The 13,463-nt window shown below is 52.6% G+C and overlaps 1 protein-coding gene across 1 annotated transcript in view; it reads right to left on the bottom strand.

The window, feature by feature from the left end:
- Window positions 1-13,463, bottom strand: part of FGD5 (FYVE, RhoGEF and PH domain containing 5) — a 114,774-nt gene that overhangs the window by 64,750 nt on the left and 36,561 nt on the right. Inside the window, exon 3 of the mRNA XM_082847665.1 lies at window positions 524-656. Within this exon, the coding sequence (XP_082703791.1) occupies window positions 524-656 (133 nt within the window). The remainder of the gene's footprint in view (window positions 1-523; window positions 657-13,463) is intronic.

The raw sequence follows: 13,463 nt of genomic DNA, 5'->3' as shown, positions 1-13,463 counted from the left end.
CCACTGTGACTTGGGCCGCAACTCGCCATCTGCCTCCAGAGAAGTAACAGCCCTTCTCTGAGCCCCGCCCCCTCAGCATCACTGCAGGGAACGGGGACACCAGCTCTCATTCTGAAGTTTTCACTTCACGAAACTTGCTCATAACCCCTTTAACTCATCTTACCCTCACAATTCCCACTTCACAGATGAGGTAACTGAGGCTGCCCAGGGGACCAAGGTCATTGGAATTCAGCCCTGTTTGGATTCAAATCAGGCGGCTCTATTCCGCTTCATCCCCAGGCTTCCTGGGACCCAGGAGGATGTCAGCAGTCACCCCCGCAGCATCAGCGTCCCCGTGTCTGCCACGTGTCTTCAGGCCGCAGCCCCAGCCGCCCTGTGACTCAGCCTCTGCATCCACCTTGGCGTCAGCTGTTTGAAAACAGCTCCCTCCGCACGGAGAAGGGAAGGAGTGGACCCTCTCTCCACTTTCACATCTCTGACGCCCACCTCCCACCGGCCCCCGGCCTGGGGTGGGGAGCCCTACCTTGTGGGTGAGGCTGGGGTCTCTTGGAGCACTGTCCTCCTCCTCCGAGCTTCCCCGCTCTTCATCCGACGTGAGGTCCTCCTTGGGGGCCACTGCCGAGATGGGACAGACCTTATAGGGCTCTGTGTAGGCGCTGGGGTCAGAGCAGAGGAGAAAGAGGGTTAGAGCTCCCTGTCCAATAAAGGGAAAGCGAACAGGCCAGGGGCCCTACTAATGTCATGAGCCGTTAATGAGTGCTCTGTGCTTCCATGAGGACCCAGAAGTGAATAAGAACCTCCTTCCTGCCCTCACTCCAGCCAGTCTGTTCTCCTACTAGTTCCTTGAACATTCCAAGCTCTTTGCTGCCTCAGTACCTTTACACATGCTGTTCAAGACAGACTTGTCTCCCTTAGACACGAGGTAGGCTGTGATGCTGAAGGAAGGTACAAATAATTACTATGAGGGCAAGAGATGTTCATTCTGATCAGTCTGGCAGTCTGGACTGGCCTGGTTGGGCGGCAGGGTCAGTCCTCAAGGTGGCCGTGTCCTCTGGGCCTGAAGAAGGGATGCAATGATGTGGCAGACAGAGTCTGGGATGTGCATTCGAGCCCCTCGCCCGAGCCCTGCTGCCAGCCAGATCATGGACAAGACACAGCTCAGGGTATCCGTTTCCACCTAGGCTACGCTGGAATAATGATTCCTATTCTCATTTTCTTGGCAGATGCTGTGAGGATCAGTATGTAGAAAGCTTATTCAGGTGTGATAATCTCATATCTACATAACTATGACTATTGTGTAGCCAATGTCATTAACTGATTAAATAATACATTCATTCAATAAGTATTCATTGATTGCCCGCTTTATGCCCGGCACACAGCTAGGCAGTGGGTAAAACACCGGTGAATAAAGCAGATATGGTCCCTGTCCTCAAAAAGGGAAAAGCTAATATATGATCATACATTGTGACACGTGAAGGAGAAGGATGTGCTCTCATACAGAGTAACAGGAGGGGGGCTGTTGAGATAGGTCAGGGAAGGCACCTCTGAGGCTGAGACCAGAAGGAGGAGAAGGAGCCTTGCGATAGGAGGGGAAGTGTTCCAGGCAGGAAGCAGCACGTGTAAAGGCACCGAGGCAGCAAAGAGCCTGGCATGGGACATAAGCCGACCTAGAGCACAGGAACCCTCCTTTCTCTGCCTTCTAAACCTTCCTCACAGAGGATGCTCTGGCCCCATCACAACAGCCTCCTTGCTCTGCTCCTTGCTCCCAGCCTCCCTCTCCACACAGCACGGTGATTGTTCTGCAACAGAAATTGGGCCACATCCCCTTCTTACTCAAGAACCTTCAATGGCTCCCTCCTGCCTTTGGCAATGTGGTCCCAGACAACTTCTCACAAAACTTCTCTTCATGCTAAAAATCCAGGCATCTTATCTTATTAAATTCTTATCAAATACTGATTCCTGCCCTCTGGGAATGATGGATGGATGGATGGATGGATGGATGGATGGATGGACAGACGGAGGAGGGGCGGCAGGGAGGGAGCCTCCATCCTCTGGAGTGGCCCTGCCAACTCTAGCCCAGGCCTTTGGCGGGCAGGTGCAGGGCCCTTGCCTCAGGTCTGGTCCAGGCAGGGGGAAGCATGGCCGGGGTGGGTACATCAGGAGAGGAGAAACTGAGTCTTGGGCTGCAGTGCAAGTAGAGGCCCTTCTTGGAGCTCCTTCCTGACTATGATAGGAGCCAGACCATGGACACCTCTCTCCAGAACACCTGGAGCCCAGGAAACAAGGGTCCGCCTGGAGCAGGACGGGCGTCCCCTGGTCCACACACTGGCGAAGAGGCTAGAAAGATCAGCAGCCTGTTCCTGCTTGGGCTCTTGCTGCATGTGTGTGTGTGTGTGAGTGTGTGTGTGTGTGTGTGTGTGAGTACGAGTGTGTGAGAGTGTGTGTGTGTGTGACAGTGCGAGTGTGTGTGTGTGTGTGTGTGTGTGTGTGAGAGTGGTGAGGGCTTGGAGCTGTGCACTTGTCTGCAGAGGCACAGCCCTGATCCAAGCTGCGCCACAACCCGCTCTGCCATCCAACTGCACACCCTTCTGGCCACTCCTCTTTCTTCCTCTTTTTCAAGATTTACTTTGTTCTTTTCTTTCAAACTACGAGAGCAAACAAGTACTCTGCAACAAGCCATATACCATGGAGGTGTACAAAGGCATGCGAGAGCCTCCCCTCCTGCTGGGGCCACCAGTTCCCTCCTCTAAGGAGCTGTCCCCTGGCCCAGAGGTCAGGAACGCTGCAGCTGCTGAGGGAGCTCAGAACCATGCTCAAGAAAGTGATGGCGTGGACAGTCTCACTGAGCTACAGCTCCCCTCCCTCCAGAGCTGTGCATGTCCTCAGACAGGGAGCCGAGCCCTGCTCTCCCTCCATGAGGAATGGCCACATTAGGCCCCAGCAGGAGCCCATTAGGCATGTGAAGGATGGCCAGGAATGGTGAGGCAGGGAGCAGTTAACTGTGCCCCGGGACCATTCCTCCTCCTTATCAAGGAAAAGCAGGTATACGGCAGGCCTTTCCTAGAACGTGCTGTGAAGGCGGAAAGGATTCCCAGCCAAGCCTCCCGCCGGGTAAAGGGTGTCTCCATCCTCCCAGGCAGCAAGCTGGAAACCCGAGCATCTTCGCACAGCCAGCCACTGCTTGAATATTAAACCGCTCCCAAATTCACCTTCAAATCTTCCCCGACTCTGCTGGCATCTCTATGACAGCCTTGTGGTCCAAGCCATCTCTTGCCTGGATGTCTGTAACACTTGCTTCCTATTGGCTCCCATTCCCCCCGACTGCCCTCCGATCTGCTCACCCAGCGGCCAGAGGGACCCTCTCAAATCCAATCTGATCTTGTCACCGTCTTGCTCAAATTGCTCAGGGATATTCCAGTGCTGTTGGGATTTGGCCCCAACAGCCCAGCCTGCCAGGCAAGGCTCCACTCAACCTGGGGCTGGGGAAGTGGGCATCCTTGGGCCCTGATGCTGCCATGAAGTCTGCCCAGCATCAGACTCCACCAGGCATCCAGGGGCTCTGCCTCAAACCAGGCAAGGGCTGGATTCCTCGGAGCAGAGCCATGGGTGACACTGGGGAGAGAGCTCATGGACACCAAACCTCCGGAGAGGCGGAGAGGCTGGCTCAAGGTCACGGGGCAAATCTGGACCAACACCCATCGCTTCGGAAGATGCCCCTGCCTATGCCTGATCCCACTTTAGAGACATGAAAACAGAGGCCCAGTCGGGTTCCCTCGGTGCACTGACGTGCAGGGTTGGGTCTCAGGTTGCAAGGGCAAAAGGAGCTTTGCTTTTGTTGTCTGTGCTCTTCTTTTATTTCCCTTCTGAGAAGCAGCAGAGTGCAGCGGTTAGAGCTCACTCTTGGGTGGGACTGCCTGGGTTCAAACCCTGGCTCGGCCACTTAATGGCCATGTTTAACCTCCCTAAGCCTCAGCAGTGCCCAATTCACTGAGCTGCTGGGAGGATTCAATGAATTAAATAATGCAAGACACTCAGAACAGTTCCCCACACTTAATAACTCAATAAATGTGAGCTCTCCTCCTTACCAACTTGGCCTGGCTGTGCACGGCTGTTCCATTATTGACCGACTGTCGTCTAATGTCAGCTCGTTTTTAACATCTGAACTATTCTGACCTCATCCTGAGTGATAATACCCATGAAGTCACAGTACGTATTCTTCTAACACTTTAAGATAAACCATACAATAATTAACCTATAACACGTTTGACTAAAATGATCTTGCCCTCCACTGAAGATGCACAGACCTTAGAGACAAACGTGGTTACTGCTGACCCTCAATCCAACCTTAGCTTCTGGCTAGAAATGTGGCTCAGGCTCTTTTTATTCTCCTTCTTCCTCTCACTTGTTTTCTAGAAAGATCTAAAAGGGAAGTCAGGAGACAAGGGTTTGGGTTCTCTGATGATATTCTGGCTCATTTATTTCACTGTCCTATTGAGGGATTGTGAGCACAGCAGACGGGGACAAACTGCCATTAAAAACATGCTTTCAGGGCTTCCCTGGTGGCGCCATGGTTGGGAGTCCGCCTGCCGACGCAGGGGACACGGGTTCGTGCCCCGGTCCGGGAGGATCCCACGTGCCGCGGAGCGGCTGGGCCCGTGAGCCATGGCCGCTGAGCCTGCGCGTCCAGAGCCTGTGCTCCGCAACGGGAGAGGCCACAACAGTGAGAGGCCCACGTACCGCAAAACAAACAAACAAACAAAAAACATGCTTTCACAACATAAAAGAGCAAGTATAATCCGAGGCCTTAACAGATTCAGTGGAAGCTGTAGTGACAGACCTTATATTGGACCAAAGTCATTTGTTAAATAAGCAAATCAAGACAGAACTGCCTCTATAGACCCCTGATGATATTTGCTACCAGGCTGATCTTCAAATACAGGGGAAGATAAACACCTCCAAATGTTTTCTTAATAACTTCTGCCCAAATGCTCTGCCAGGCCCTGGAGAACTCGTGTCCTGGGTGAGTAACCACTTCCTCCCTCGGAGGACAGACTGGGAACCCTCACATAGCCCATCCATTGCCCTAGTCTGTCAACATAAACCTGTGAGGTGGGTCCTCTACACAGTATGCCCTAAGGAAGGCTGCAAGGTCTGTATTTTCATCTATCTGGTTCCTATCTGCTTGCTTTTTGGTCATCCAGACTCTGTACTGTAGGTACTGGTAATACAGTGGTGAACAAACACATTGTCTGTTCTATGGCCTCTCCAGTCAAAATGCCCATTATAATCATAACTAGGTGAGGTGTTGTCTCTAGACACCTTTTTTTTTTTCTTTTTTAACATCTTTATTGGAGTATAATTGCTTTACAATGGTGTGTTAGTTTCTGCTCTACAACAAAGTGAATCAGCTATATGTATACATATATCCCCATATCCCCTCCCTCTTAGGTCTCCCTCCCACCCTCCCTATGGTTACAAAGCACCGAGCTGATCTCCCTGTGCTATGCGGCTGCTTCCCACTAGCTATCTATTTTACATTTGGTAGTGTATATATGTCCATGCTACTCTCTCACTTCATCCCAGCTTACCTTCCCCCCTCCCCGTGTCCTCAAGTCCATTCTCTACGTCTGTGTGTCTAGACACCTTCTTTGAATATACCAATAGATTACATATGAGAAAGCCCTCTGATCCAAAACCTACCCGTCTACTCACTCACCCACCTATACACTTTTCCATCCACTCGCCCATTTAGCCACTCCTCCCTACCGCCCTCCTCTCCATCCACTCCTCTACCCATTCATCTATCCAATTACCCATCTACTTAGCCATCCATTGCTGCATCCATTCATTCACACACCTATCTGGCCAGCCTTCTATCCACCCACTCAGCTATCCAGCTACGCAATCATCCTTCCTCCCATCCATCCACTCCCTCACTCATTCAACAAACACAAATTAGCACCTACTTCAAAGTGCAAACACATGGAGGCCTCAAAGATGATTAAAGCACTCTCCTGGCCTCACAGAAAGCACAGTGCAAAGTATTAGTTAAGAGGATGAGCTCAGAAGTCAGAACACTTGGTTTGAATCCCAGCTCTACCACTTCAAGCAAGTTACTTCAACTTTCCATGGCTCAGTTGTTTTTTTTTTTTTAATCTGTAAATCAAGGGTAATGACACATGCTGGGAAAACAGACAAAATGCCACGTGGTCAGCACTGTAGGTTTAGAGACCAAGTGGTATAAAACTTTGGCATCAGATCAAGGAGAGTCACTGGGTGACCTTAGGCAAGCCACCCACCATCTCTGTTTCTTATCTGTCAAGTGGGGATGACTGTATAGGTTCATTGTGGGCTTTAATAAGAACATGATAGTAAAAGTAGCCATTGCCTAGAACACAGTAGGTCCTTTTTGGACAGCCTGCAGAGGGGCCAAGTTCTAAACCCCCAGACTAGTCTTCACAGAGCTGGTCTCCCTCCCTCTGGGTTGACTTGTGCTTTAAAGGGAACATAAATTACAGCTGCCCAGAGCTCGTGACCTTAAACGACCCTCCAAATGAGCACAGTCCTTTCCAGCAGCCTAGAGTCATAAAAGGACATGTGCACCCACATGCGGGGAAGAGAACTTTGTAACCTGGTCCAGGGCTGTCCGGCTCTGCCCATTAAATGCCGTCCCATGTGACACTCACTGGGAGCCATAACCCTGAGCACAGCCAAAATGGCCTCATAACTCATAAAAAGGGAACGCTTTCCTCACTGGGAGCCCTTCAGTGGGTGCTCTGGCCCCTCGCTCCACCCTTGCCGGTGCAGTGACATATGCATGGAGGAGGCCAGATTGCAGATGTAACGTCCTCTGGCTCCTCTGAGATAGGCTGGGGCCTTCCCGGAGCTCGCCAGCTCGGCGGGAGGGGCAGGGGGGCCTCGGGGCTGTGATCTCTGGGAGCTGGAAAGTTTGAGATGGAGGAGACAGGAGGACGGACTTGGTCAATATGACTATCCTAATTAATTAGCAGGGCAGCTGGAAGAGCATGGAAGTGGATGGAGGAGAGGGCTGGGCGCGAAATCAGGGATTTCCAAATCCTCAGACATTTCATCTTGTCCTGTGTCTCCTCCCCCATCCCTCAGCACCTGCAGAGGTCACTCAAACATCCCTCCAGACCTTCCCCAGGTTGCATCTTCTGCCCTGATATTTCCTCGTCACTCAAAACTGACCCCTCACAGATCCCCCTCCTTCAAAGGCACATGAGATTTTCTTGGATACCACCCGCACTGTAACTGGGAACTTTCAATCTCAGACAGTGGAAACTGCCCAAGAAGATGGGGGTCAGAGACGGGGGAGTCCTGCATTCACTGCTAACCCACTGCATGGTCCTCCTGGTGGGCCTCCACACCTGTAAAGTGGAGATGGAGAACAAGACACCCACAGACGTGAAACTGCGCGTTGAGACCGGACCACATGCATCTGATGGCCTGGGGGCCAGGCTCTGAGAGCAGCTGCTGCCTGGAGCCTCCTCCTCTCTGTTTCATTCCTTCTTGGAGAGAATGCATCTTACACCCAGGGTCAGCCAAGGGATAGTGCTTGTAATGCTTCCCGGAAACATGACTGAAGGAGAGGCTTTTTAAAAAATTCAATTTCCATTTTTCACTAAGTAAAAACAGAAGTGCATCCCTGCTCTCTGTCCTGTCACATCCACACCCCTCTGCTTAAAGCACAGCCTCAATGGTTTTTTACAGGGATTTGTTTTTTTGTTATAATAGCTTTACTGATATACAATTCATATACCATAAAATTTACCCTTTCAAAGAGTACAATCCAGAGCTTTTTAGTATAGTCACAGAGCTGTGCAACCATCACCACTATCTAATTTAGAACATTTTCGTCACCCCCAAATGAAACCATGTACCATTTAGCCATCAATCACATTCCTCCCTCTCCCCAATCCCTGGCAACCACTAAATTACTTTCTATCTCTATGGATTTGCCTATTCTAGACATTTCATATTAATGGAATCATACACCATTTGTCCTTTTGTGTCTGGCTTCTTTCACTCAGTACAATGTTTGCAAGGTCCATTCGTGTTCTAGCATGTATCAGTACTTCATTCCATTTAATGGCCAAATAATATTGCACTGCATGGCCGTGCCACATTTTGTTTATCCGTCCGTCTCCTGATGGACAGTTGGACTGTTTCCACTTTTTGGCTTGTATGAACAGTGCTCCTAGGGGTATTCATGTAGAAGTGTTTGGGGGGACATACATCTTCATTTCTCTTGGTATACCCAGGCGTGGAATGGCTGCGCCATGTGGTAACTCTACGTTTAACATTTTGAAGAACTGCCAGACCATTTTCAGCCGCACCATTTTGCATTCCCACTGGCAGCGTTGAGGGTTCTGATTTCTCCATATCCTCATCAACACTTGCTATTGTCTGTCTTTGTTATTTTAGCCTTCCTAGTGGGTTTGAAGTGGTTCTATAGGGATTATCGAGGAATTTTGTTCTCCTTGATTACAATTCAGCCTCCTCCCGCCCCAAACAAACACTGCCTGTTTCCTATTCAGAGAGAAACATAACTGTGACTATGAAGGCTTTCTTTTCAGAAAATCAGTTGAGGTTCAGAGGTCCAGGGAGAAAAAATTAATACTTTTGGGAGGTCTGCAGAAGCCTCATGAAATGACAGACTAATATAAAGAGGTAACATACGAGAGAAAAACCATAAGCCACAGTCCCAGTCTCCCCAGTGTAATGGTCTCTCTGACCCCGGCTTCAGTAACAGTATCTGCCTCATGCAACTCGGGCCACCAGCGAGGACAGCAGAGGAAGAGTCCTGAGCTTCTGGCCCTTAGCAGCAGCCACGCTGTTGGCACATGGCCCTGGCCCTGCTCTGACCACTGCCCCCAGCACTGTGGCCCTCTCTGGGGCCACAGGAGAGGATAATGTTAAAGGGCACAGTGTCAGAATTCCACCTCCTAAGGTCAGGACCCAGCTCTTCCACTCATCAGCCCAACGACCCAAGGTCAGCTGCTTACCTGCCTCAGTTTCCCCATCTGTCAAATGGAGATGATACAGCACTTACCCGCCCAGGGTTTATAAGACGGTGTGTATGAATGAGGCGGGTGGACTGCTTAGCACAGTGTCTGGCAGGTGGATTGACTACAATGAGTGTGAGCTACAGGCCAGAGACGAATTAATCAGCCAGAGCTCCTCGAGGTCTCACAGAGCTGGGTTCTAATCCCACCTCTGCCACCAGCTTGCTGTCGACCCTGTGTGGGCCCTCTCCTCTCTCTGGGCCTCCGTTTCCTCATCTGTAAAATCAGGGAGTTGGAGGACTTCTGAAGGCCCCTTCCACCATGATGTTCTGTGAGTCTGTGTCCAAAGGCAAACCTGAGGAGTTCTGTCCCGGTGATTCCCGCCACATATCTGCTGCCGTCAGCCGTCACATGTGGCCAAACCACCACCTGCCTGACCCTCACACACCTTTGTACCTCCCCATCTCTGTGCCTCTTCCAAGGCTCCAGCCGGATGGGGCTCCCCTCACCACTTACATGTTGAGGCTGCAGAAATCTGTGTCCCTGTATCGGCTCCCCTGTCAGCCACCAGTTCTGAGGGCAGGAATCATGGGCTCGCTATGCGTTTCTGTGCATTCCATGAATGGCATATAGTAGGTACATGACGAGCACGTGTTGAGTGACCGTCCTATGCAGCTATTCTTCTGACTTCCATCAGCCTGTCAGTGAGGCCCCCTCCACTTCTGCACATCCGGCAGGAGCCTGGCACACAGCAGGTGCTCACACCTCTGGTGGAAATGGCACTGGCAGGCACTGCGACCACCGAGGATGCTGTGGCGTGGAGTCTTAATGGACAGATGAGCTTTTTTGCTAGTTAGGCCGTAACTTTATATTGCTTCAAATACAGCTGAAGGAGGGGGGTTGGGAGAGGCACCCCCATGAGCTGGATGTGGTTCACCCACAGGTTCAACGGATTCTATGCGTTCAGTTTCCTCATCTGTAAGATGGGCTCCACAGCCCGCACTCCTGAGCAACAGCCCAAAGCAAGAGCGAACTCGGACACATCTTTGTCCTGTCATCTCTGCTCCAGATTCAGAAGCCAGAGCACAGGGGAGATGAGAAGGGCAGGGGAACCACGGCTGCACCCCCAGCAGCTGCAGATTCATGAGGAACGCTATAATTCTAGAATGGCACACCACATCTGAAGCCGCCAGGAGCTATGAGAGAGGGTGTTTGCGGCTTGTGTGCGTGGTGGTCTGAGAAACAAACAAGCCCCTTTTCCCACCCTTCCCTGCCACATGGACACAGCCAGCCAATAACAACAGCAGCAGCAGCAACAGTAGGAGAGGCAGAAGCCAGTGATCTTGAGTGCTGAGGACGTGACGGGCACTTGAGAAATGCTTCTCAATCACTGTATCCTGTAGGTATTAAGGTGCCCATTTTATAGATGAAGAAATAAGCAGGGACACGATATGTGCAGAGCTGGGATCTGATCTGAACACAGGGACCTCAGCTTCAGAGCCTGTCCTTGTAACCACTGCTTCCACCAGCAGGAGCAGCTAACGTGTGTCAGGCAAGGAGCTGCACATGCCTCAGGGATCATCCCTTGTGACCCTCTCAGCCACTTAGTGGGACAAGCCCCACTACCATCCCCATCCTGCATCTGGGGAAACGGAGGCTCTGCGAGGCTGAAGGACTCGCCCAGGCCCACTCTGCTCTGCCCCTCGCTCAGCTTCTCCCACACAGAACCACAAACAGCTGATCCGCACCTGGGCCCACTCATGAGACATGTTCACTCATCTGGTTCACTGTTGCCCCCTCTGTGCTGGGGAGACAGACGTGAAAACGTGCGAGACGTGCCCAGACACACTGGGGGTCCTCAGTGCAGTCGGCACAAGGCGGGTAGGAGGCGGGGCCTTCCTGACACGTGAACAAGCGAGTCACGTGGGAACAAAGTGGGACGCCTGGATGGGGGACACGGAGTCCAGACAGAGACGGACACCCCAAGGCTGAGACCCAGCAGGGAAGGTGACACAGGCAAGGGCAACAGGCCTGGACCCAGACATCCAACATCGCACATACTCTTGTCACATGGCTCATCTGTGGCCGTGCCCACTCCACCAGCCTCCTTTCCCCCAAACAGGGAAGAAACATTTCCAGAGAAATGCCATCCTTTGCCAAAGGCCTGTAAGAGCCTATGAATCCACCCGGCTTCTTGAGGGCAGGGCTGCTGGCCGAGAACAGATGCCTGGGAGACGCCCAGTGTCTCCAGGCCGATGGATTCGCCCCAGACCCAGCTCCGACCTCACCTCCTACTCCAGGAAGCCTTCCCTGACCACTGAGGCAGGTCTACCATGAACTAGTGAGGCTTAGGCTTCAGGCCCCACACCTGCATAGGTCTCTCTCAAGGCTCTGCAGATTATTTTCTATCCTTCGTTGTACATTCTTCACCTTAAAGAGACTCCCCAGATTACATACGCTTCAGAATCTGCCCCTGCTTGGACACGCCTCCCTGCAGAGGGCCTGCTCCCCTCTACACGGCCCTGTACCCAGGGGCTCCCCTCACCTGGTTGTGGTCTTAGCTCTGCACAGTTTCCTCTACCTCACCAGCCCCCAGGGCTGAACTCTGCACACAGCAGGTGCTCAACTAACCTGCTGGTTTCAACGGACTCCAGGGGAAGCACCTCCAGCCAGATCCGTGCGTGCATCCGTGTGTGCTTCTGTGAGTAGACACGGATGTGGGGCATCCCCCGGTCAGAGCTGCCCCCAAGCACAGACACAGCAATTTCCTGCAGATGGAGCGCCTGCTGCCTGCACTCTCTTGCCCAACACACCTCACACGTGCTGACCGTCCACCCCAAGCCTGAGCGGGGGACACAGAGAGGGAGGAGATACCCCTTCTCTGCCCCTGAGGCACCCACAGCCCAGCGGGAACGCAGACGGACAAGCAGCGGACAAGAAGGGTGGTGAGGGCTACGAGCACAGGAAAGGGGCCCTAAACTTGTGCGTATGGGTGTGTGTGTGGGGGTAGGGGGGCGGTTCCAGGCCAGGGGAGACCTGAGACAGTCTGAAGGTTGAACACGAGACAGACAGGAAAAAGAACATTAGGGGAGAGATCTCGGGAAATGCGCAAAGGCACAGAAGGGAGAGACGTTGGGGTCTGCGTGCTGTGGGGTGAGGAGGGCTGGGACAAGGGGCTGGCCAGGCAGCGGGCTCTCAAATGCCCCTGGACTGTGTATCCTGGGCGGGATGGGGGCCAGCGAAGGTTCTAGCCAGGTGAAGGACCCGAGCAGTTGTGCTCCCTGGAGAGTTCACCCTGGCCACCTGGGAGGAGCGGCGGGAGGAGACACAGTGGGAGCGGGGGAAGGGCGAGGCGTGGGCTCAGGCAAGTCCGTGGGCCCGTCAGGGAGGTGTGGGAAACAATAAACTCTTATCCTCATTTCACAGATGAGAAAACTGAGGCTCTGAGACGCTGGGGGATTTGCTCAGGGTGACGCAGCGAGCGAGAGGCAGTCCCAAGACTTCAATTCAGGTCTTCCTGCCCCCAATACAACCCCTGTCTCTCAAAGGGTGAAATCGGGGATGTAAAAGCAACAAAAACAGTGCCTGAAACCTGGCACGTACTCAGTGAATGCTAGTCTCCTTTCCAGTTCTTACTCAGGCTTTTAAACATAACCTGTGTGGGACTTCTCTGGTGGCACAGTGGTTAAGAATCCGTATGGGGATTCCCTGGTGGCGCAGTGGTTGAGAGTCCGCCTGCCGATGCAGGGGACACGGGTTCATGCCCCGGTCCGGGAAGATCCCACGTGCCGCGGGGCGGCTGGGCCCGTGAGCCATGGCCGCTGAGCCTGTGCGTCCAGAGCCTGTGCTCCACAACGGGAGAGGCCACAACAGTGAGAGGCCCACGTACCGCAAAAAAAAAAAAAAAAAAAAAAGAATCCGTCTGCCAACGCAGGGGACACAGGTTCCATTCCTGGTCCAGGAAGATGCCACAGAGCAACTAAGCCCGCGAGCCACAACTGCTGAGCCCGCGAGCCACAACTACTGAAGCCCACGCGCCTAAAGCCCATGCTCCGCAGCAAGAGAAGCCACCGCAATGAGAAGCCCGCGCACCGCAATGAAGAGTAGCCCCCACTCGCCGCAACCAGAGAAAGCCTGTGCACAGCAACAAAGACCCAACGCAGCCACAAAATAATAATAATAATAATAATAATAGTAATAATAATAATAATAATCCGTGCTTCCAGTATAATCAACCCAGGGCCCATTTTCACAAAATTTCAATTCACACACACTTCTCAGGCACATTTCTGTGGCAAAAGTGAGGCCACCCTGAACTTCTTGGGTCACAGGGCTGAGTGGGGCTGGCCTGCCCTTCCTTCCTCTCACAGCTGGGCTGCGGGCTACACCAGGGCAGTGAGTGTTGCTGTGCCTTTGTTAGTGCTGCAGCAAGTCACC

Source organism: Leucopleurus acutus, assembly GCF_964270905.1.
Source record: "Leucopleurus acutus genome assembly, chromosome: 10".
Classification (NCBI taxonomy): Eukaryota; Metazoa; Chordata; class Mammalia; order Artiodactyla; family Delphinidae; genus Leucopleurus; species Leucopleurus acutus.
The sequence above is the reverse complement of the archived record's forward strand: the minus strand, read 5'-3'. Positions and strand labels throughout refer to the sequence as shown.